This window comes from Haemaphysalis longicornis, unplaced genomic scaffold (genome assembly GCF_048455015.1).
Source record: "Haemaphysalis longicornis isolate Haplotype H1 unplaced genomic scaffold, Haemaphysalis longicornis Haplotype H1 scaffold_7, whole genome shotgun sequence".
Classification (NCBI taxonomy): domain Eukaryota; kingdom Metazoa; phylum Arthropoda; class Arachnida; order Ixodida; family Ixodidae; genus Haemaphysalis; species Haemaphysalis longicornis.
The window spans coordinates 60077257-60103314 of record NW_027526422.1 but is presented as its reverse complement, the minus strand read 5'-3'; the positions used below and the strand labels follow the sequence as shown (position 1 = coordinate 60103314).

Sequence of the window (26058 nt, the reverse complement as noted above, 5' to 3'; positions counted from 1 at the left end):
ACACGATAGTATATTTAAACAAATTCTCTCAGAGAATTCCAGCAACATTTTATGCGAACAAGCCTAGAAAGTATGCAAAAATTTGAGAACTAGTTGGTAGAGCAACTGCCCTAGTTAGGAAGTGGTTCCAGGTTTGAACCCTGAACCAGGATGAATGCTTCTTCAACTGCGAAATTTCCGAGAAAGCTTTTCAGCTACATTTCAAGTGGATGTGAAATTTTCCCTTAGCAGAAACTTACTCCACCTTAGGTGTTTTCCTTGAAGGGGCCATGCAGAGAAAACGCAAGTTTGGTTCATGCGAAAGATTGCCTCGTTAGAATCATACTGACACCACTTTTAACACACACTTCGCTCAAATAAGCTATATAATTAGGAAAAAAGGGAATGGCCATGTGACCCACTAGCTCATTTCCCGTAACAGAACCTATGATGTCATATGTGCCAGCTCTGTGATTGGCTGAGGCTGGCAAAAGCAAACGCCAATTGGCAGGGCTTATAAGCTTGCTGAACAAGATATTTGCGCTTACATTTAGGGCACATTCGTTTTAAAGCTATAAGAATGGTGGGGTAGACAGTGGAAGGTACGAAAGTAAACGTCAACATAGAAGCACCGATGTGTACTGCTGTTGATACTGCGCGCACTATGCTGTTTTAGCTGCACAGCACTGCGGCGCTTCGGGGTTGTCTCAGACGACACTGGCTGATTGGCGTAAGCGCTATCACACCCACTTCTTCTGGAGCCACACCAGCCTGTCTTACGTGACCATATTTTTCGAGCAAACACCATGTTTAATGAAACAATCATTTTCTACCTTAACAAAAACAAGCCAAATACAGTTAAAAAAAATGCAGAAGACGGCCCGCTGCGGTACGGTGGCGCCACCTAGGTTGACTAACGGTAAACAAGGCTCCCCAGCACATATGATGTTCAGAAGGGTGCTGGTTTGGGCCTGTTGGTAGAAAATGACAGAGAATTGAAGCGCAGGACAACGGGACAAGTGCCTTGTGTGTGTCGACTCGCTTGTCCAGTTGTCCTGCACTTCAATTAATTGTCACATATGATGTCAATGCAGACATCGCGAAAACCCACGATTTAACGGGAGAATAAAAATTCTAACTTAAATCGATTAATTTGTCAGTGAATAAAGCATTGTTTGCTTCCGGTCAAGCGCTGGGGGCACTACAAAACACAAAATCTTTCGAATAAAACAAACTTGTATTTTGTCTGCCCGGCCCCTTTAAACTGGTCGATTGAGAATATGAGTAGGCCAGCTATTTGAAAGAGGAGTCCCACGGGACTGTCTTGTAATTTTTTTAGCTTCGTGATTATTAAGAAGCCATTCTTTCACAAATCCCAAAGTCGTTATGCACCCTGGCGTACCTTGCTGTCTCCCGTGTACTTCTTGACGCAGGAAAAAAGCACCACGCTCTTCTCCTTTCCCTGAAACTGGTCCACTGTGCTGATGTCCACCTGTGGCACGCTGCTGCACTCTTGCTTGAGTAGCCGCACTTGGTTTCGAAAGGGCGCTATCACACCCACTTCTTCTGGAGCCACACCAGCCTGCCGTGCAAACGCAGCAAAAAACAAAAGGTCAGTTTCTATTTAAAATCCCCCACAGCTGAATTCAAAAGATAAATGAGAATGGGCAGGCCTACAAATGGTTGGAAGTCCTGAAGGGAATACAAGGTGAGGGACCTTACACCCCGACTGCCTACTGTTTGCATCTATGCTGTGGTTCTTAACAACGCCTGTGTTGGAAAAGAGTGGAAGTGATGGCAATCACATGCAGAAAAAGAAGCGACGAATAGTGACATGCTATGCATTGTACACAAATGCTTTGTTTGTGTTTATTAAGGTGTCGCTCGTCCATTTCACGCACGCTTTTTTTTTTTTTGACACAACCTTGCCGTTATGTGGAGAAGCAAATTAATACTTTTGCCATGCATAGAAGACACAAGAGTGCGCTTTTTTGCATTGCTTCTAGGAGTCGACAAAAATAAAAGCCAGTGAAGAGAAAGGGGAAAAAAAAAAAAAAAAAAAAAAAATAGAAACTTCTAAATGAGGGCGCTGTGAACGCTGGGAGTGCTTTAGGAGAGCCCAACAAGCCTGCTGACCCTCATTTCAGAAACTTCACTCAGCCTTAGCAAGATTGAATGAACATGTAAGTGTGTGCTTTCCACGCTTTCCCAAGCTAACTTTTGCAATGCAGACAGAAAAATTTCCTGGGGCACTGAAGTCTGCTTTGAAGGCGAAAGCGTGGCGGTACTGTCACTTTCATCACCGACACGGCGGTTCTGGTTCCAGCTGTACAATTGTGACAGGTACCTTTTCTATACTTAAAGCAGCAGTCGCGCCATTTTACTGTCTCAGTTCAACATCGACGTCTACTCACCCAAACATATAGTCACTTTAATCCACCTTAATCCATCTTTATAACATTACTAATTATTGTTTTCAATCACGAATAAACAATTATTTAAGTTTGGTAATCATTAATCCTCTCTCATAGACGGCTGGCATGCTTTGGTCCGCTTCTGGCCTTCATGGTTGCCATGACATTTTCCCACCAGGTTAGGTACCATTTATGTCGACGCCACGCAGTTTAAGGTCAGTAACCTCCGTGCGCAACACACACACGCGTGCACACACACACACACACACACACACACACACACACACACGCACAACACACACACAAAAAACAAAAAGGCTTCCACCCTGATAAAACACACAGTTCAACAGCAAGTGGCACATACTCTTGTCACAAGTGCGCAAGTCCAGTCATCTGCCAAGCCATCATTCTTGTACTAAATACCTGACCATAACGCACAGGTAAAACAAACTTGTGTATGAACTGCTGAAAGCAGATTTCCAAATTACGAAGTTTAACTACGGTATAAGCTTGGACGTGTTGGTACAACATCCTTGGAAAAGCGCAAAAGGGACAAAAACGAGATGTAGACAGGACAGTGCCTGTCCCCATCTACATCTCATCCTTGTCTCTTTTGCGCTTTTCCAAGGATGCTAGGTTGACTTCATAGTGAATCAAGAAAGAATTCTTCATGGCATCCAGCACTAAAACCTGCAGCTGGGTGGATTAACAAAGGCTCAATATTTGCAGGACCAACGCGAGGTACATTGAAATGTGTTTCAATTATTTTTGGATACCTGCTATTTGCAGTCCCTCTATACACGTAGGCCAGCTAGTGAGGAAAGTGTAAAAACGAATTTTGAAGACATGCAGTTCTATGATCTAATAGCGTACAGGTAAGAGCAACCTTTTGGCTATTTTTTACCTATATTTGGGAAGTGTTCCCCCCACCCCCTAAAGCAGGTGACTTAAATGCCACCGCTGTTTGGGCCAGGATTCAATTAGTCCAGGATTACGGGAAAATGCAGGGCCCCTTGCTCATGCCTGGAATTTATGCACACAGGCGTTTATGTACTTCACCTCCATTAAAACACTCCTGTTGCGGCAACTTGCCATTTTGTGTACCATAACCCGAGTATGAAACCCAAAAGCAAGGCGACCAGGACTGCACTGTTCTTGAGAAATAACCCTCAAATATATCCACAAGAGGAGAAAAGCAACAGACACTTGGGATCGGTCACGTGTGCACCAATACTGCGCAAAACCCACCTTGAGCAAAACGTGAACCAGCTGCCTCACGATCTTTGCTTCGTCGCTACTGCTGTTGTTGTTTTTGTTGTTGTTACAGTCGCCGTTCGTGCTGCTACGGTCCTCTTGGGAAGTTGTCAGCGCATCAGTGCACACAAACATCACCGCCTTGTCCAGTTCACTGCTTACAGCCTTCAGCATCCAGCTGTCTTCAGACAATTCTTGACCCAACATTGTCGAAAGGTTTGGCAGCGAGAGGCTGGCATTGGCCACATCTTCGGAGCCACACTGAAGTTGACCGGCGTAGGTCAGGCCATTGCACACTGCGGTGATCTCCCTGTAATCAGAAGGTGGGCTTGCACTTAATCTTAACTGTCACTCTTGTCCTGCTCAAACTCATGAGGTAGGGCATTTCCTCACCTGCTTGCCAACTGCTGAAGCACATTAGAAAACAAGGGACAATTCAGTCCGATCTCAGTGGTAGACTACGTTTTACTTTTTGTTCACCAATAGGTTTCCCATAAAATTAATCACGGGCTAAAAACTTACCCCTGCAGGTAAGTTGCATTGTTTCATGGTCACTGCACAAAACAGAAAAGACGCAAAAGAAAGGGGCACTGCCGTGTGTTCTCCATTTTGTGTGTGTTCTCCATTTTGTGTCGTGACCATGGATCTAGTTAACCTAGCTCAATTTTTCATAGCCTGGTAATTAATTACAGCATCTTCTGTGTAACTAAGCACCAACCCACACTGCCAACCATAATATACACAATATACATCCTAAAACACCTGTTGAAGAGTTTGCGCATTCAATGATTCATCATTGAATTTTTAAGCACAAAGAGAACTGTAAACAGGCCAGGGAACACTGGAACATTCTATGTTTATAACTCCTCCCTTCGGCTCATCTTAGTCATCACTCTTCATGCTGTACCATTTCGGTTTGCTGTCTGAGTGATTTGTCTAAGTTTTTTTTACCAAAGTGCCAAGGGGCTAGACGAGGTTTGACGCCTGTATATCACATACGTTTTTGATCTACACCCTGTATTGCGTGGTGCTTAGTTTCAGTGAGAAAAGTTTAAAGTCAAAAGCTACATAAAGCTTAGAGAGAGAAAAAAGAAAAAAAATTGGCACTCCTGCATCAACCAAATTAACTGATGCTGCTCAAATTAACTGAACTGCATGATTTGATAAGACAAGGGGCACTACTTTTGCAGCATTTGCTGTTTTAACAAATTGGCAAGCTGAAAAATTGCTGATCGTGCGCTCGCGACTGGCAATCGAATCAGCTGCAATGTTCATCTCTTTATCACTGACACACAAAGCAGGTCAGCATCAAACTGCATGTAGTAAAGTTATTGCATTTTGTAAAAACAGCCGAATGTATATACAAGCAATTTGAAGCCTGCGATTTGTGCGCCTCGCATAGCAAGCATGAAAGATTGAGGTAAAAACATACATCTTTACATGTTTAAACCATTCATGAGAATTTCAATGACTACGATTCCCTCATCAACTACATATCACGGATTTACAGCCCATGGGAGGCCGTTAGAATTTTTTGATACAATATCGCATACCTGTTCATCCGGTATTGAACTGGTAGCACCATTGTATTGTCAGGATGTTCTAATCTTGCAAACAAGCTGACGTCCATACCCTTTTTTCTGAAAAACAAACAAAGAGTAGCTTGCATCACACAAAATTTTTCAGTGCAATTTTTCATTCCAAATGCTTGAGTGCAAACACTCCTAATCCTGAGTAGGCTAGGTTTGAAAAATAAAACCAGAGAATAAGAGCTCAAGTTCTTTTAACAATAAATTTGAGCTAAATATAAATTTAGGAAAATAATAAAATTAAAGTCAGACAGGAGCAGCTGGCGTGACCATGCTGTAAGGTGGTGGCTGCGAGTGGCAAGAGCTGTTCATTAGATACACAAGCGTCCCTCAGCCAATGCAAATACAGTAATCCCTCGTTGTAACGAAGTCAGCGGGATGGCGAAAAATTTCATAAGTGGTATTTCGATATAAGCGACCACTCAAGAAAAGCTAAAGTAGCTGAGAATAAACTGCGCCACAAGTGCGAAGAATAAAAACCCACGTATTCAACGAAGCAAAACTTTACTCAGGTGCAAAAAAGGCAGTGAGCTTTGGCTGTTTTATGTTTTTGCCGAGCGCGAGCAACCCCTGCTTCAATTGGCCCAAGCAGTGACGGGCAACCGAACGCCTCGCAGACTGCTAAGCGCGTGAGGAGGGGAAGGCAGTGGCCACTTTTACAGGGGGCAGGTGCGGGCGTCACGGAACGCTACGAGAGTTTTGCGCTGGAAAGTGCCGCAAATGCTGTGGCTGGAGTCAGAGGTTGTGTTTGTTCAGCTCAAAAAAAGCGATTTACCGCTCGTTGTGGGTACACAACGGAATCATGAAAACTGACCGGTTTTGCATTAGGGACCTTGCATGATCACTGGGCGATTTTTTCCCTAGGTGTACAGCTGTGAAGTCTGCGAAACAAGAGTTTTTCCTCACCCTGCTGTTGACGACACTAATAATTCTGCGCTTCGAGTGTCAGTGGTCGCGCACCTTCGCGTCCACGCGATTGACCAATGTCAAGGAACAAAATTCAATCACCCTACCACGCTTTTGGGCTGTTTCTCTGAAGTCGGAGGGCGAATAGAGCGTGACTCGCTCGAGAAAATCGCCCTCGAAACACTAGCTTATTAACCCACCATGTTGACCATCTGACTCGCCGCTGGGTCGCCGCCGCTCGGCGACGCCTCTGCTCGCCACACTTGACTCTAAGCGGGTCCAGCTCTTTGTGCGCTTCGAATAATGCGGTCTAAAATGCATGCATTTGGGTTGGGACCAGAAGAAATTTAAATTAAAGCAGTATTTTGAGTACAGCGAGTTTGTTATAACGAGGGATTACTGTATTGCCCCATCGATTAGGAATGTCCTGCAATGTCACCAATACTGAACACTACCAATGCTACCAGGTGACTACTATGACCAAATCTCTGTGAGCTTGGCATCATTAAAATCTAGCATTACCATTGTTGTATAAAGCCGCCCACTCGACATCCTCAATTTTGTGACTGCTACAACATTGCTACTCTCAGACCAGTAGATTCAGCAATTTCTAAAAAATCAAATTGTAGGAGTTTAATGTGCTGAAGCTACACCTCAGCTATGAGGCGTGCCATAGTGAATGGCTCTCGATTTTTTTAACCACCTGTAGATCGTTCCCGTGCACCAAAACTCGACACATGGACGTTCTTGCTTTTCTCCGTGACTCTGCAATTTTTCTCTTCAAGTTTAAGGGCTCCAGTCAGCCCAGCATAATGTCCTTAGGCTCAGGAAGCTTTGCGTCCTTTCTGGCCATGATCACATTGCTGCGGAAAGCAAGCAAATAATTTTTGTAATTTTACTTAAAGAGGCCATGAAGACAATTACAAGCTTGGGTTATTAAAAAAACCGCTTTTCCTTATAACAATGGCACCAATTTTATTGCAAACTTTGAACGAATAGTCTAGATGTAAAAGAAAACGTAGCCAACAGTGGCGATACTGCAGCCACTTTGTGGCGACGTCTCTATGCATACCAGCAAACCTGTTGACTTGGAAATTTGTAAAACCCACAGGGGATGGGCAGCACACTTTAATTTTTAAGTTTAAAAGGAATAACATCCTGTGACAAGCGTTTTAACGTTTTTACAATCTCAAGTGACAACCGCCAGTCTTCAGGAGCAATGAGCAACAACCCCAGTGGTCAGGACGAGGACATTCGGACGTGTACGATTTCAAAAACACTTAGTAGTACCGTCACGGCTTTGAGCCCACCATTGCACTGCGAAACAATTACCACAGTCAGACCACAGGTCGTACTGCATCGGACACGGCAGTCATACAAAAAGTGACGCAAACATTGAAGTCCTAAATGGCCCGCAAGCAACATGCTATGAACAGGCTTGCTGATGTGGTAGCAAGTTCTGGATATGGGTGTGTACCCCACTCTAAAAAGACGAAAGAAGTTGCAGCTTCCGTTGATGATGATAACAAGAGTACGTATTGCCCTCTCGTGGCGGCGCAAGGTACCACAGTATCGTTAATCAGAGTTACTCAATATAGACAGTTGCGAAACTCCGCTTCAGAATCCGGGCGGCGCTAGCCCCCCCACTCCGTGGAAGCTGAGGGGCAAGTCGACGCGCGCGGCACCTAGGAGATGAAAATGGAACTTCGCTAAACTATTATTATTCAAAATTCTTCTGTAAAATAACGACTGCTTTTTAAATTAAAACACAATAATTACGTAAAACTTACTTGTGTTTTTGCGGCTTTTCTTTTTATGACTTACGGCAGCAGCCGCAAGCACTTGAGTACTGCTTCAACGTCCTGCCGACAGACGACAGGCTAGTCAACTTGCCCCGTGCTTGCCCCGGCGCAGGGGGGCAACCGAAGACCGGCTTTCGATACATGGGGCCTATGGGGAGTTTCGCAACTGTCTATATCCAGTAACTCTGATCGTTAATAGATGTTCCTGCTATTGTTTTCAAAAATCCGTACACTTTCAGGCAAGATTCGTAGAATCATAAGACAAATCGGAATTCGTACACTTTACAGAAAATTCGGGACAGCTGGCAAGAATGTCTATGTCACAGAATATTTTTTGTGCAATTGGTGGCCCCTGATGTAAGCCATCAAAATACATGACTGGCAATGGTAGTGGGGCCTCTAGCTCCGTTTGATCGTGTCACTTGTATGCCATATCGCCATCACGCAGTGCTGGGTGGGAGCGCAATCCGAGCAGCGGCGGCAGCGCACCTGGCCTCTGGGCTCTGCACGACGGGCGGCAGCTGCTGGGTGTCCCCGACGAGCACGAAGGAGCGTGCCAGGAAGAGGGGGCCCAGGCAGGACGGCTGCAGGGCCTGCGACGCCTCGTCCACGATGCAGGCGTCAAAGCGCAGCCGCTGCAGCACCCCCTGGCCAGAGCCCAGGCACGTGCACGCCACCACGGGCTGCACGCACAAGCAGGAGAACCACCTCAGCGGACAATTTTCATAGCACAGTGAAAGCTCGTTAATTCGAACTATATGATTTGGTCCGGCCAAGCCTCCATAGAAGCCTATGTAATGAAAAGCCCATTATTTCGAACTCGAGGGGCCCCCGCCACAAATACAGTAGAATCTCGATGATACGAATCTCGCGGGACCGCGAAAAATATTCGTATGAACCAACACAGACCAAAAAATTGAGCGCTGAAAAAAGTTTTCGTTTATTTCTTTTCTTACTTTCGCGTGAACAAATCCGTGATTTTTTCTGCTTTTTTTAAACCCCCACGTCACAAAGCAGTCCTTTCTGGCGCGCGTAACGCTTCGCCTAGCTTCGCGCTTGTCTCCTCACTCCCGGTGTCCAAGCTCGCTACACGCCGCAACAGTCAAGCGTGAACCGCATGGTGCGTTTTTGCACGCGATTCGCACGCCTCGGCTTTGCGCGCGCTGTATTTTCACGGCCACATTGACGATTTAGCGCCCGCGGTATCTCCTACCTCGGTCAGAAAAAGACGCTGACGACTTGCGAAACGCTCGAGACAGCCCGCTGGCTCCGCCCGAGATGTTTAGGCTTAGCACTCCGGCAGATATTTTATGGGCGCTTTCACTAGCGGCGCGGATGGTGTTTTATAGTACCGTTTTCGCCAACGTTATCAGCTCCTTTACTGCACAAGAAACTTCGTGTCTGCCTTGAGCGGCATTTTAAAGAGCGGCTAGAAGCAGTCGCTCAAGCGGCCGTGCCACTTCGCGACCGAAGCCGCCGCCATGTTGCCGCCGCCGGCCGCGGCGCGCGCAGCGTGCGAGAGGTTTCGCGGCGCACATGGGGCGTGGGGGCGCGTTTTCGCGAGCAGAAAACAACAGCCCGGCCGTTTCTGCAGAAAAAAGAGTGACAAATGGGGAGAGAGAGCCGTCACTTGCTTGTTCGGCAGTCGGGCGCCTCGCCGGCTCGTTCGTATCATCCGCCGGGCCGCGCAGGTCCGTTCGTAACAGCCGAAATTTTTCCCATTGCAAACAATGCAATTTTGCCGGGACTTTTCAGAAATTCGTATCATCCCGAAATTCGTATCACCCAGAATCGTATCATCGAGATTCTACTGTAATTAAAACTATGCACCACCAGTCGGGCCTGGCGCACGGCGAGAGAAACGAACCCGCTGCCTACACATGAGGCTGCGTTGCCTCCGGAAAGGAGGAAAACCAGAGAGAGAAGTAAATCGGGTAAAAGCATATCTTAAAACTTCCATAGCACACGTTTTGGAAGGAGGTTTTTTGTGGACTAGGGTATGTGGTGTGCTGACAGATGGTATCATTTCTTAGGTCAGTAGTGAAGAACCTGTCGCTGCCGGTGACCAAGAGCAGGTTGCGGACGAAGCACAAGTGCAGCCATCACTCGGGTTTATTGACAGGATGGAATGCTACCTGTCTCTTCTTCAGTTTTGGAGCACACGAAAAGGGAACTTCCGCTACATTCGCTCGTTAGAGAAAGAAGTTCTAGCTTTCGCCTTCGAACGAAAGGCAGGTTTCAATCACGGCCTTTTTTAAGCATTCGATTGCTGACATGCTCTACTGCTCCACAATCGCATTGTACAGCTTTTGTGCTTCACTTTCGTTAGTTCGAAATTTCATTCATCCGAACTGAGGTGGTGTCCCCTTGGAGTTCGAATTAACGAGCCTTTACTGTACATGAAAAAAAAACAAATCTACCAATCTCACACTGAAAAATTATTTTGTGTGAACGCTATGAGGCCGTTTATAGAAAAGCCACGCAGAGTAATGAAAATCTAAATGACCAGTGCTAGTTTGGAAGCGACGATAGATTGCCAAATGAATACAGAGACACATTGAACAGGTGTTTCAACAGCACGACACCTTCGGTACACCTGTACCTGGTGACATGTACGTTGGTGTCATGGCAGCTGTTTTACCATACATGTCCCTAGGACGAGGCATGCTGCATTCTGCTGTGGCATGTCTTGTCAAGACAAGATGGCTCTGGGTAAGAATTGGCTAAGCGACGGACAGAAAATATGAAACTTCGGATTTATGCACAAGCATGCGTCATGTGAAATATTAGTATTTACAGGGCCAACCCTTTGAATTCGTTGACGCATTTTCACAAAAGAGTCACAGCCTTTCATTAGAAAAATTCAGTTCACAATTAGGTTTTAATACATAAATTTTCAGTTGCTAAAGCAAGCGCACTTTAGGAATGGATTGCACCATTATTAATGGTTTGTGTAAAGAAGTCATGCTGAAAGTTTCGCAACTAAAACGTTGCATGATGGTCAGCGACTTCCATGATGTAATGAAGCGAAGCAGCACAAAAGAATTATTTTAGTCTATTTTATGATAAAATTGCAGCAGTGCGATGCAGCCAATACAATACAATGACAAACTGAAAGGGGGTTGGCCATTAAGAAAGTTGGGTTCTATCCATGGCGAAACGTGGCAGTCACTAAAAGCGGATACAGGCCAAAAATGGCCATAACTTCTTTGCCATCAATATATACAACTGCATAGGAGCAGCTGGACATATAAGGCAAATAAGCCATATGTTGTTATTCAGCCCAACTCTCACTGTATTCCTTAAAGGTGCAGGTAATAATAATTTGAATTGGCACTCGGAGACAACAAAGAGGCAGCAAGTATTTTTATTTTTTAAAATTCCAGACCAATCTTCTTCAAGCAGAGCATCGTTTGGTGTGTGAGCATTTGGTTTCCCAGGGGTGAGACAGCTGAATCAGATTTGGGAGCAGTTCCTGGAGCTGCGAAATCACGATTTTGGAGCAGAAGAACCTTGATTTGGAGCAGAAGACCGGCATTTATTATGTCATCTTAGGAGCCTAAAAAATCAAATTTTTGGCAACTCGGGGGGGGGGGGTGCATTTTTTAATCGATTTTGAACGTACATATCACTGAAACAGCCCTTCAATAGTTTTTTATAACAGAGTATCACAAGGTACGAACTGCACAACCTTTTTACAAACCATTTTTAAATTCTCAGGCTCAATGCATACGTAGCATGGAGCACCATTGAAAATATCGAATTGAAAAACCAAGCAATCGTAAGGCATTTTTATTATCACGTGAATGCCGAAATTTTTATTTTTGTAATCCCAGACTCGGCTTTACGCCCAAGTGTAGAGCCACGGCAAAAGTTGTGCAAAGCGAGGTGACAGTCGTCGCACCCCACCAGCCCTCCCATTTCAATCCCCAAGGTGGCCGTTCACTACGATCGTAATTTGAGTAACGTTGGTATGTTTAGCCACCTCCCGCTTGGCATTAAATTTCATTTCAGATAGATGAACCATTATTAATAGCGTGCAATAATAGCCCGTCCCGCTATCGGACACTGCTTGAACATTTCACGGCGATGCAGCCTGCGGCGCCACTTCTGCAATGTCAACCGTCCCATTCCCGCCGCTCGCTCGCTGTCAAAGGCAGCAATAACTCAGCGTTTTATTATAACACCGCAATGAGTCCGAAATTTCACTTCAAGCGCGCAGCACCGCGCCTCACACTCAAGGCCGAAACACGGTGCATTCGCGGACACCACATTGTTTTTGGTGAACTCCTGTCTTTCGAGGCGCGCAACCTCCCGCAACACATCAAACGACTCCGAAAATTGCTGTTTTTTCATCAACTTACACAAGTAGTTTGGCGCCTCAGTACACAAGAGTATTTTTTCTACAAGTTTTTTTTTTGCAATGGCTTTCGATGGAAAAAGTTAAAAAAAAAAAAAAAAAAAAAGACTCAGAATATAACTTCCACAACCCGACATTGTGACTTTCGGAAAAACTATCTCGGGAAAAATTTTATGCGGGTTTTTTATTGAATGGTCAATCAATTAAACGTTTACGTACAGCATCACCTTGGCGGTGCTGGAAAATTCTGCCGTTCATAAGTAGTTTTTCTCAGTGAAACTGGCGGGAGCGTTAAAATCCTTGGCTCCCAGACTGTTTTGGAGCAATTTGGCGCAATTTTTGCAATTTTCAAGCTTTTGGAGCAGCATGGCGCAGAAAAACAAATTTGTATCAAAACTGTGCAATATGCACAGCTGTCTCACCCCTGTTTCCGCAACTGCAGCTTCCTTTTTGGCAGCTCTGCAATTTGAAAGCAAAAAGCAAAACACACAATTGAATGCTTGTCAGGCTTTGTACTGACATAACTAATAATTGTAGTTGCTAACCCCAACGGCCATGTAATACTAACCTCTTCATGCTTTGAACTAGTTGTTTCACATATAATAATAAAAAAACACAAATATCCATACAAGAAAGAAAGCTTCAAAGATAATGGCAATCTGTGCCTGCCAAGTCGAGCCTGTGCTGTTTCTTTCGCGTTTTGTCATGCAAACCAAGCATTTAGAAAGAAACCAGTCTGCCTTATGACTGTTGCCTTTGTAGCTATCAAAAAGCCACTAGCAAGGCATGTGAAATGTGCAACTTATGCGAAACGTGCTTTTGACAAACTACAGCTCACAACAAAACGTCTCAATTATGAGTGCAATTTTCTACAATGCCACTCACGAGGTGATGCAACTGCTGCAGTCAGGCAGTTTCTCATGGCTTTATTTGAATTAAATCATGGTGATGAGCCATTCCTGTTAAATTTCGGATTGTTTGCATTAGCTTTCCTACTTCTGTGCAAAGCTTAAGGCAGTAGAATGTTGACACAATGCAGAGAGTTTACCATGAAATACAAAGACCATGAGAGTTTACCCCAGAGAGTTTACCATGACGGCCGTGTCTAGAGTGCCGTCTAACGGTATTATAAGCACTCCACTATATCGACGTCCACCAGCGTTTTGTAACAAAATTGCTGCGTCTGGCACTACATCCCTCTAGATAACAAAAAGAATAGCAACCTAACCTCAACATAACATAACATAATCTAACGCACACAAAGAAATCGTTTAAAAGACAAAAACTAACCAAGACATAAAAATTATAGTTCAATTTAGAGATGAAATAAAAAACAAAAGTTCCACAAACCGGTCTCGAACCACCGTCTCGAACCACGGCAGGCGCTTTGACTGGTGCTAGCTTAGTCTTTCATATTCAAATGGCGTCAGACGGCGCTCTAGCAATGCCTGCAGGGACCAGCTAGAGTGCCGTCGGACAGCACTCTAGACACTGCGTACCATGAAATACAAAGAGCAATTTATGTCATGGCGGATCATCATCCCAAAACTTTTTCATTTCCATCCACAATAATTTTGCCGTAAAAAAAACCCTTACTGGAAAATAGTCTGTACAAACTCATCAGAGAATAGCGTCGCACCAACCACAGTTTTGTTGAAGAGACAAGTGCCATGTTCCACTTGAAGTGCTGCACCTCCTCCTCTACAGCACTGTACTGGCTGGCAGCTGAAACTGCGCTTCCAAGTAGACCACTCCGAATGTTCTTCTATTAAATGGGAGTGGCAGAGTAATTCGTAGACTGAAATGGCTGAAATGTATTTTTTTATGTCTCAATGCTTGAGTGACAAAATACATTTCGCTGCAATAAAACACGAAGGTAAAATAAGGTAAAATTTATGATGTTACACAATAAGAACAGCTGGTGCATTTGTGTTGTGTCAAATGCGTTTCTTCAATGTTAGTAGAAGCATTTCAAGACGACACCATGTATATTGTCTTTTCAGCTTACTATCAAGCATCAAGTGTAACGCAGTGGCTTTCATATGGGAGACAATGTTTAGTGAGGCCCTTTACGTGTTCGACTTGTTTTGTGTGTGCAATATAAAAAATCTAGTGTTGCTGCACTCACATTTAAGCTGACATTTCCTTGCAATGCCAAATGGGAACAAGACAAAATAAACATGCATGAAACATGCTTACAAGCTAAATTAGCCTTACAATATAATGTATGCAGAGAGAGAAAGCTTAACAAATAAAATCAATAAACTACGAATACGGGTATTACCCTTTGAAACGGCGAGCACTACTGACAAGTGGCCACATGACAACAATTAAGCACTCAGTGGCATTAGTAAATGTTGCCGAGCAAGGATGGCTAAAAGGCTTACCTCAGTAACAAGACCGGTCATCCACCAGACGAGACTGGTTCATCGTTGGGCCACTTTTGTGAGCATGGCTTCCACTGAGGGCAGCAAAGGTAGCTGGGCACACTTACATTTTCGCAGCAGTGTAGGCCCATGCTCTTCACAAAAAGCATCTGCAAACAGTTTTAAACCAAATGTGTACAGCTAACTGCGAACAGTTGCACTACAGCATAAGCACTACAGCTTCAACTTACCAGCTGTGAAGTACTCGGTGCAGGGTTTCGCTTTCGCCCCAAAGGTCACACCAGCGAGTACGGGAGCAGATTGCAACTTGGTTGGAACCAGCAGCGCCCTTACTACAGTCGAACACGGATATATCGAACTCCAAGGAGATCGCGAACTAGTTTGATATATCGATAATTCGATATATAAAAACCGCCTATCTGAACATTATCTGACAACTTCGCACATCACCGAGAGTTCTTGGAAATCGCGGAAAGCCGTAGCTTACTGTTTTGTCCCTCAAAGCACGGAAAATTCGAACCACCACTTGATGACCACCGCACTATAATTAGCAGGAAAATGTCTGAGATTCGCTTGCTTCTTCTTCTGCGTCATAAAGTTTGTGTCTTCAAGATTACAAACACGGCACAAATTAGAAAATACGACACTGTCCACTGTGCCACAACAGAGGCAAATAACGCTGATGCAAGCTTGGCTGCAGTAGGCGGTTGGGAATGCTGTCAGGACCGCTAGTAGGGTCCGCATCCTGCATCCTTGGCATCGGTGATGTCCGCCACAGCCTGCACATCGTGGTTAGCACTTACGGACTCGTGTGCCATTGCGTCATGAGGGATGGCGCATCAGAATGCTGAAAGTTCTCTAAATTCACTTTCGAGGCACTCGGTGCCGTCGTCTTCGGTATCCAAACCAAACACCTCCCGTCTGGAGCTGTGCAAAGAAGTCGCTTTACACACGTGCTCCGGAATGGCCGGGGCGGGTTGCGCTGCCTTCGCCTTTACGTGAACTTTGATGCGTAGTATCGCGCTCAAAACTACTGCAAAAAATTTCGAGCGCCTCTTCAACCAACATCTTTTCAGTAGCCCATATCCGTCGAATGCCCGCCTTCGTTACTCCGAAATGCATGCCTCGGACAAAACAAATATGCACCACGCCACATTGATCCCCCTAGCTGCGCGAGCCACGAAACAGCTCAAGCACACAAACCGAGCACCTCAGTTCAATTTCCCTCTTTTTTTATTGTCATTCGGTCTCAATCACTGTCCGCGTTCTTGCTACCGTGGGGTTGCCCCTCGCACTAGCGGGCAAAAAGCTGTTGTAGGCCATCGAAGCAACACGATGTCGCAGTAGCCGCCTCTTGCCTCACCAAACCAGCAGTGCCCGTGACGTGTAACCACCTCCACCTTATCAGTATAAGCAAACTTTCAGGGGCACTTGCGGCACGGAATTCGATATATTGAATGTGCCCCTGACTGGGCGCGCGTAAAACAGCGCTATACTTTTGCATGGGATTTTCAAAAGTGTTTGCGCTGCTCGATATAGACAATAATTCGATATATCCGTGTTTAACTGTATGTATAGCTTTCTTCTGTTCCTCCACAGATACAGGCAAAGACGGTAGCATGTTAAAAACGCACGTAATGATAGGCTGACGTATGATTAGTCATTGTTACTCCACCCCCTTTTTATACCAACTTTGGTGACGCAAAAAGGCAAACAAAACCAAAACCGTAAAGTCTAGAACTTTAACAAAAAACTTTGAGGTAACGTTAGAATGATAGGTGTGAGAAAATATTACTGTTGCATATATTTTAAAGCTGCTAATAAAATTTGCACTGCCTTAGTTGCTGTTACCTATCGTCGGCACACTGCATAACAGAAAAAAGACCAGTAGACACCTCTTACATCTATACATGCTACTTCATGCTGTTAACACAACTGAACAGAGAAACGTTCATTTTATTCCGCAGGAAGGAATTGGCTGACCACCCCTGCTCTGGCTGCTTACATTACCTGTAGCACTGCTTTTCAGTGCAGCTTTTCTAATGACACGGCTTGCAGGAGCTTCATGCTGTGCCTAGCAGGAATGAATGGGGTGGGAATCTTGAGCTGTATCGGCTCACAACCAGTTTAGCGACACAACTTGCTGCAGTTGCTTACCGCCAATAGTGTGGCTACAAATCCATATCTACCAAGTTCATTGCCACTGCTTCTACAGCTCAAGGATCACATCCTTCAGCAAGGGCAGTTGACTGTCGAATTCTATACAAGAAGACAAGAGCCCTCCACACTAGCAGTGCTTGTTGCTACACTACGGAAAGCAAGCAATCGCTACACAAGAGAAAGCAGCAAGCGAGACAGCAGCCGAGAATAAAAAGAGAAGCCGCAGGTTCACTTGGCTGGAACCTGACAGCCGCCTTGCAGGATGATGAGAACGCAGCAGTAGCCCGTGGAGTGTAATCTGATTGCACATTTTATTACCGAATACATCACAGTAGATTATTCCTCAGTAGGTTAAAGCCTGCAGGTAAGCAGCAAAAATGACAGTTCTTGTTCCAATGCAATTTCTATTCTCTTTGGCCAAGGCACAACAATGTTAATGAACCCTCCAAAATATTCAATGAATAAATGCCCCAAGTGGAGGTTCCACAGAGCCGAGTGTTGAGCTATAAAATGACCGCACCAAAATTTCAAACCTGCAGGCATGCACGCATCTATCCGAAAGCGAGAGCGGCGCAACTCACCTGGCTCTCATAAAACTCCTGCAGTTCCTTAAGGGTCTTGATGGATGCCGTCAGGTTGCCTGCGCTGAATTCCTTGACAGCCGGGTGGGCCCTGTCTGCGGCCCCAAGCCTCACAAAGGGCACACTGCGTGACTTCAGCTTCAGCAACACACTGTCAACACCGCTGTGCGTGTAGCTCGTCAGCAAGACGCGCTTTTTCAGCAACACCAGGGCCTGAATCAGGGCTGCGATGGTGGTTGTCTTTCCTGAAAGACAAAGCAAATACAGCTGAAGAACGTGCCTTAATGTGATCACGCATTGACAATTGGCCGTGTATCTGCCTGCTTTGATGCAAATGTCGTCGAAATACAATTGCGTTTCAGGTGTCCCACAACTTAATACCGCATCCTCTCTCTTCCACTGTTCAGCACTTTTCTTCCTCCACCCCTTCTGCTGCACTTTCCCCCTCTTCTCCTACCTTTTCTCTCCCCATTCCCGTCCCACCACACAGCCTCCCACCTCTATCCTCTTAGCCAATCACGTTGCGCATTCTCCAGTCATATTTCTCCTCCAATCGCAATCGTTCCCCCCTTGAGTCTCTTGATCCCCTTCCGAGTCCTCCACATCCCCTCCTCACAGGCCCTTTTGCCACCCTCATGTTTTTCCTCTAAGCCCACACTTTTATGCTACTTTTACCACCCTTTACTCCCCTCCTCTCTCTCAACTCAAACTCCAGTATGGTGGTGGTGGTGATTTATTAAGAAGGCAGGGAAGAGAAAAGACCTGGGGATATTGTTGAACTCAACGAGGAGTTCACCCTCAAACAACCTGGCTCTGCCCGTCGACTGTTGCACGGAGCCATCCGTGTACACCTGCAGAAGTCCGGCAGTGTCGTCCTGCAGCAGGGCGGCCACCTCTTGGTAGACGGCTTGAGGTGGATGGACCTCTTGCTACGGACCCCCGGCAGTGTGATGGGGATGCGTAGAGCCTGCCCCGTGCCTGGGGGCCACTGCGGCAACGCGATATGGCCCTTGTAGGTACTGAGCAGCATGCCCATCCGAGAGTTGGGCTGGCTGCGGTAGCGCTGGAGTGCTGCGCCGTCCGATGCGCCCTGTAGGCGGTGGATGTGGTGGAGCCCCACCTGCAGGGCCCGCATCTGGATAGGCCAGGAGCCTGCCTCTGTGTACGTCGCCGCCACTGGAGATGTGCTCGGAAGGCCCAGGCAAAGGCGGACAGCCCGGCGCTGATCCACCTCCAGCTCCTCCTACCGGCGCGGCTTGAGTTGCACCAGAGACAGAGCATAGAGGACGGCAGATGATGCCATCCCGTGGAACACCCGCAGGGACACGGTGTGTGTGCAGGCCTGGCCACGCGCCAGCAACCTCCGGACGCCCTGGAGGACCTTCATTGTGCGTTGCCGGAGCGCCTTCACCGCAGGTAGCCAGGACAACTGGCAGCCGACCAGAAGCCCCAGATACTTGGCCCTGGTGCACCACGGAAGGGACTGGCTGTTCAAGGTGATCGGCGGTGTCGCCTTACGTGCTCTGTAGCCCCTCGGGTGGAAGACCAAGGCCTGCGCTTTCGACTCGGACAGCTGCAGGCCACGGCTTGTCAGGAAGGTGGCGACCGCCCACAGCACCCCCTGGAGGCACGCCTTCACCTTGGAGAGTAGCCTCGTTGGTCCGTGTGCCCAGATGGCGATGTCGTCGGCATAGACTGCCATCCCCACTGGAAACGCAAGCCCAGCCGGGATGCAGTCCAAGAGTGGAGCCAGGACGAGGTTGAAGAGGAATGGGCTGCGCACACTCCCCTGAGGAACCCCAGAGCTGATGTCTCGTGGGCTGCTGGTTGCTCGGCCCACCTTGACTCGAAGGGTCCAGTTGGCCAGGAACGCCCTCACGTAACTCCGGAGGTGCCCCACAACGCCCATGCCGTCCAGGGCCTCCAGGATGGCCGTGTGGGGGACGGAGTCGAAGGCCCACCTCATATCCAGCAGGAGTAAGAAGGCCACCTCCTTGTCATGGCGGGCCTGCTCCAGCATAGACACCACATCCCCTAGGGAGTCCGCCGCGCAGCGGTGGTGCCTGAAGCCGCTTTGCTGCTCTTGGAAGACACCCCGTCGTTCAGCAATCCACTGCAGGCGGGCCAGGACCATGCTCTCCATCAGCTTCTCCCCGATGCGGACGTCAGGGCAACTGGCCGGTACGATGCAGGCTCAGTGGGCGGCTTACCGACCTTAAGCATCGGCCTGACTAGTGCCACCCGGCAAGTAGGTGGAAGGCTGCCCTCCCTCCACACCCGGCTGAAGAGCTGTAGAAGCGGCTGCAGCTGTCACGTCCAGGTTCCGGAGCATCTGATACGTCACCCTGTCAATGCCAGGGGTGCTCCGCTGCTTGGGGCATCGATCCAGGGCAGCCCGCAGCTCCCGGAGTGTGATGTCGCCACCACAAATGGCCACCACTTGCGGGTCCTGGGTGATCGCCGGCAGCACGTACAGCTGGGCCGCAGTGGCAGGTGAAGCCGGGGTGAACTGGTCGGCTAGCCGCTCTGCCAAGGCCTCCTCGGTGATGCCCAAGGAAATGGCAGAGGCTTGCAGAGGGCGCCGGTTGGTGATGGCATGCTGGAGCAAGGCCCGTAAAACTCTCCAGGCTTTGGCTGGGTCCCTACGCGAGTCCATGGTGGAGCAGAGTGACTCCCAGCTATGCCTCCGCCACTGCTTAGCTCTCCTTCTGCACTGTGCATCCACCTGCCGGTACGCTGTCCAGTCTTCCGGATGCCTGCTCCGGATGGCCCACCTTTGCAGCTGGTTGCGCCTGATCTGTAGTCTCAGGAGCTCCTGGTCCGGCAGTGCCGTGTAGAGGGGTACCTCCCCCTGTACCATGGCCTTGTTGGCGCTCCGCACGACAGCTGCCAGGAAATCAGGCTCTGGGTCCTCCAGACACCTTGCCATCTTCTTGCGGTAGTTGTTCCAGTTGGTGACGGCGTAGACCCTCGTGTCTGCTCACCTGCGGTCACTCCTAGGGGTGACCAGGATGGGGTAGTGGTCCGACCCCCGGGTGCTGGTGGTGGTTTCCCAGGTGTAGGCACACCGCAGGAAACAAGGGCAATGTCAATATGGGACAGCTGAACAGTGCCTGAGGGACCAGGAACCATCCCCATCTAAAAAACTCCTTCTCTCCTATTCCTATCTCCTTCCAGTGATGCTACCGGCTTAGGCCACTTTGGAGCAGCTTTTGGAGCAGGCAAAAATTCGTTTCGGAGCAGCAAAACCAGCCTTTGGAGCAGGTGTTGATAGAAGCAATCTTAAGACACGTATTGCATTCTTGATAGATAATCGCTAAAAGCACACCCTTCAACGATAATAAAAAATTAAAAGAACCCAGAACATGGATATTTTGTTCCCATTTTTCTGCATTGAACTTTGTGCAGCGGCCTGCACAGCAAAAATTAAAAAACAAGCTCTCATTTTTACACAATAGCAGATTTACTATGAACAAACTAAAAATTGCTCGTCACAACGAACATGCTACGTAAAATCGAGCACTATTGGAAGGCTATCGTGGGAGCACTGACCAAAAATTGCTCGTCACAACGAACATGCTATGTAAAATCGAGCACTATTGGAAGGCTATCGTGGGAGCACTGACCAATAACATCAGTAGCGCCATGGCTTTGACTGCATAATTGAACATCACGCTCCTCCCCGTGTTCCACATGCATCACTATTTAGCAGCATGAGCACTGCCACCGTAAGGGTCTAAAACGACAAGCCACCGATAGCAGCCCTATTGTTTACAAAGGCAGAGGGCAGCCATTTCTGGCAACCAACATGCAGCACCAGGCTGAACTTTGCCCCTTTACGACACGTTTGCCTGCGAGGCCACATGTGCGCATTTCACCTTCAATTTCCCCGTATGTAAATTCTATGCCTCTATGAACTCCATGTGAAATCTAAGACGGGCGTTGTCATATGCGTGCCGTACTCGTGAAGCTCTGAAACAAAGTCAGGCGTCGTGAAATTGCCGTACTCACTCGCCGGCGCGCGGCTCGAACTATGACACCGTTTCCTGCCCTTGCATACTATTTTCTCCGCCTGCACTTTGTAAATTCTCATCTATTTACAGTAAAATCTCGATGATACGAATCTCACGGCACCGCGAAAAATATTCGTATCATCCGAAATTCGTGTGAACAACACAGACCAAAAAATTAAGTACTAAAACAAGTTTTCGAATATTTCTTTTCTTACTTTCGCGTGACGAAATCCGTGACGTTTTTCTGCTTTTTTTTTTAACCTCTATGTCGCCGAGCGGTCCTTTCTGTACTTTCATCTCCTCACTTGCGGTGCCCAAGCTCACTCACTACAGGGGCGTTTTTGCACGCGATTCATGTGCGACGGCGTTGTGCGCGCAATTGTCACGCCCGCGGTCAGAAAATTACGTGCGACGCGTGTGGTAGTGGGAGGAGCCTGACGATTTGCGCCAACGGGAAGGCATGCGCCTCATGGCGCCAGTTACGAAGCACTTGAGACAGATGGCTGGCTCCGCCAGAGATGTTTAGGCTTAGCACCCCGACAGATATTTCATGGGCGCTTTCACTAGCGGCGCGGATGATGTTTTATAGCACCGTTTTCGTTTATATTATTAGCTCATTTACTGCACAAGGAACTTCGTGTGTGCTTTGAGCAGCATTTTAAAGAGCGGTTAGAAGCGGTCTCTTGAGCGTCCCGCACCACTTGGTGACCGAAACTGCCGCTATGTTACCGCGGCCAGCCGCGCCCTGCGCAGCGGTTTCGCGGTGGTTTCGCGGCGGCGTCAGCATGCCTGTGGAGTGCACGAAGCGTTTTATAGCTTGGCCGTTCCTGAAGGAAGAGCGGCAAAGTGGACAGAGAGCCCCTACGTCGCCGTAGCTTGCTCACTCGGCAGTCGGGCACCTTGCCGACGCGTTCTTATCATCCGCCGGGCACCGCAGGTCCGTTCGTAAGAGCCGAAATTTTCCCCATTTCAAACAGTGCAATTTCTCCGACACTCATCAGAAATTCGTATCACCCAGAATTGTATCATCCAGATTCCACTGTAACTGCAACTCCTGCGTCCTCATCTCTTGCCTACTTTTCTTCCAGCACAACTCCGCAGGATCCGGTAGACGCGTGCGCTGTCAGGGTGCGTTGGCGAGTGAGTACGGCAATTTCACGAGGCCTGACGTTGTTGCCGAACTTCACTACTACGGCACGCATATCACGACGCATATCGCGGCCCGAAGACCCGGACGGTCGCGACGTCAGCAGCCAGTGTCGCGAATCCAATAGGTGTGAAGGGAATTAACAGTCTCGGGTAGGGGAAGGGGGGGGGGGGGGGGGGGATTTCACAACGCCTATGAGGTGCCAGCCGCAAAACGCATCATTGCAGTTACCGCTACAAGGGCCAGTTTGCCTTGACTTGGCTCGGATTGCATCCTGAAAACAGGTGCACCGCAATGTCACTTTCAGTGGGGAACCTCAAGTAGTTTTGCTTCTGAAAGTCGGCATACACCCTTGGGCGCAGGTTGGGCGCAGAATCGCCAAATTTAGAGGAAATGTAGCAGGATGTAGCAGCCAGAGCACTTGGGCGCAGTTTGGCGCAATTGGCGCAGCGGCAGCATCATTGTCCTTCCCACTATTCTTTCTCCTGCCCCCTCTACTACCCTCACTCACCCTTTCCTTCCACCCCTACACCCCCGCTGCCCATCACCAATACAGCAGCCAGCTCACCAGTAACATCTATGGCTGATTTGAGTGACAGATTGAAATTTTTCGTTTAGGTAGCCCAGGAAGACTGCTGTCATTGAAATAATTTGTCATCCCAAAATGTCCATCCACGAATGCATAGAAAACATGCAGAACTGCCGTGGCTTCACACTGGTGGTGACCAAGTGAGCTTTAAATGCAACAGTATTTGTCTTTCTCTGCACGTAAAAGCTAAAGCAGACTATTCAACAAACACTGTCGAGGTCTTCCCATTGCATCTAAACAACTCTGCTTTAAAGCTCCTCTGTGCATCTAAAAAGGGAGCACCACGTTAAGAAGGTGCACTGATGGGTAAATTCTTTTCAGCCTTCGTGCAGCTTGGCACGCTCCTCTGCAAACACCACCATATTTTGAGAAAACATTTTTTAAATGACAAAAGTGTTGCATGAGAAAACAGAAACAGCAACTAAAAGTACCTTCCACAGCGTTACAAACAGCGTGAAGAATGAAATACTAAATATGCATTCTTTTGTTACACGCTAACTCAAGTTAATATTGGCCACATTACTGCAATTCTCACAGGTTACTCTAGCTGTTTTGTAATGGTACGTCCCCACCGCATCAAAGGGGGTTTATTCAGGACTCTTCAACCCTTTCACTGCCAGGTTTTTTATGGGTGGTCCTCACTCCCCAGCGTTTTTTTTTTTTTTTTTTCATGTTCGTTTGGTGGAAATTTTATGCTAGTAAAGCACTGCAATGCGCTGTTGGACGTGTAAACACCTTATTGAGGATTACCTCACCCAATAAAAACGGCTTCCTGCAATAAAAACAAAAATAACACTTCACTAGTAACAAGAGTTAGGATGTCCAGCTGTTTGGAAAACTTTTTGCAATAATATTCTTAAAATGATGCACCAAAGGAAGTGGCAGCTGGCAGCTAATGTGCAGATAGTAAGACTCTCTTCCCTGCTTTCCTAGCATCTGATTTGCCACGGCCAACATGGCTGTGCTGCTGAGATAAGACGAGGCAAGACGGATGAAGAAACTTGCACTCTATCTCTCGTCTAAAGTTTGTCCTACATGATCTATGCATTTACATCGCATTTGAATAGATGGCTCAACAAGCCCTCAATCATTTCTTTTTACACGAGCGTCTCGGAAGTGGCAGGGAGTTAGGTAAACAGGCAACAAGAGCATACGCAGGCATGTATGGTTGCCCGAGTTATCTCGGGAGTGGCAGTGAAAGGGTCAAGTCAATGAATTAAAAATAAGTTATACCAGCTAACAACAAAAAATTAAAGCTGTTCCACTCAATGTCAAAGCTGTCGGAAGTGCAGAGCAGCGATTCGCCATAATGGGCTGTAGCGCTGTTATCCACTCACTGCTACCACCCAATGCAATTCAAATTTCCCGCCGTCGCAGTGCTCGTGTGCCCCCTGCCTGAAGCTGCGCCAGTGGGAGTTCTGTTCTTTTTGTGCTTGCTTTTCCTCCTGCACGTGCCGGTGTTGCACTGCCACTTTTTTTCACTTACTATTATAAAAGCCAATTCAACGAGCGTTCCTAACTAAATGAACGCAGGCGCTGCCGGTTAATTACGTATAATTTGTCTCAAATGTACCTGCAGTTTTCTTTGCGCTGTATGACAAGCGCCAGCGGTTCACGAGTTTCGAACGCTTACGACTTTATAAACTGCTCAGCTTTCGAAGCCTCTGGGCTACGCCGCGACAACAGCGGCGATGACGGAACACTGTGTGGTTCTACTTGGGTCCAGAGAGCGAGCTACGATGACAAGGTGAGCCCCCAAAGTGCTCTGCACTTAAAAAAAGAGACAAGCACCTGTCCCTGGCAAGCCCTTGAAGAGAACGTAGTCGTCACTCATCAGGAACTTGAGTATGGCTCGACGCTGGAAGTTGTTGAGCGGCTTGAGAACACTGTGGCACGCAACTGCAGTCTCCTTAGCTAAAGTCTTGCGGTAACAGGGCAGGACTCGGTCGATGACCAGTGACCGCAGCTTGGCCGATGCAGGCTCGGTGCTCATCAGCTTTGCCAGGTTTGAGTAGCTGATTGTGAAGGCAGCAGCAGAGTGGGTTTTGTCAATGCGGAACGTCTTTGCCTGCCACTCTGGATGAAGACGCATGTCCCTAAAGGAATGAAAGGAAGATCGATATAAGGCTCCAAAGTGGTGGTCAGTGCCCCATGAAATAGTGTTGCGCTACTACATGCAGCTTTGGTCTGTTTGTGGGTAAAAGGATGGGAAACTGCCCGAGGCTCTGGTGCAATCGCCTCCAGCTTTTTTTCCTTCAGTCTATCCCCAATGGCTGCAACCAATCCTGGGGTGCCCAAAGCGGGATGCGGATGCACTTATACAATCCTTTTCAGATGGACAGCGATAATAAAGGAAATAAATAAATTTCCTTATAACTTCTTTCCTCTCTCTGGATCTATATTTATAATTTTACTGACCGGTGGAAAAAAAAAAAAAAAATGCATGTGGCAGGACATTTTTTCTATTGGTATGACCTCAATTTATTTGATTCAATCACTTCGCTTAACTGTATTAAAGAGTCCTGTTAGGGCATAACGCAATGTAGTTCGACCAAAGTCATTGATTTTCAGGAATTTAACCACAGCTTAGCGTTGCTACGAGGGTCAAATTAACAAGTCAAATGTACCATTCAGCACATGCAAAGTGCTTTTTTTCTGAATGAGGAAATGTCACTGCATCTGTGCCTGCTTTGAATGGAGGTGCAATCTGCGTGGGGGCTTAAATGCACTGGCGTTACAAAATTCGGTGCCTTTCCACTCTGTGAAGGATGGAGAGCGAAGTCGGGCGCAGCCCAAGGAGTACACGAAACAAAACACATTTGTTTAAAAATTTCGATTGAGCATACTTTCTAGTTATCCAGCTGAACTAGAGTGAAC

At 47.3% G+C, this 26058-nt stretch overlaps 1 protein-coding gene across 1 annotated transcript in view; it reads right to left on the bottom strand.

The window, feature by feature from the left end:
• The window catches only part of Dna2 (DNA replication helicase/nuclease 2), a 71473-nt gene that overhangs the window by 778 nt on the left and 44637 nt on the right, over positions 1 to 26058 (bottom strand). Inside the window, exons 11-16 of the mRNA XM_077677492.1 lie at positions 24973 to 25277; positions 17433 to 17677; positions 8434 to 8627; positions 5201 to 5287; positions 3642 to 3957; positions 1382 to 1561 (exon numbers count right to left, since the gene is read on the bottom strand). Of these exons, the coding sequence (XP_077533618.1) occupies positions 1382 to 1561; positions 3642 to 3957; positions 5201 to 5287; positions 8434 to 8627; positions 17433 to 17677; positions 24973 to 25277 (1327 nt within the window). The remainder of the gene's footprint in view (positions 1 to 1381; positions 1562 to 3641; positions 3958 to 5200; positions 5288 to 8433; positions 8628 to 17432; positions 17678 to 24972; positions 25278 to 26058) is intronic.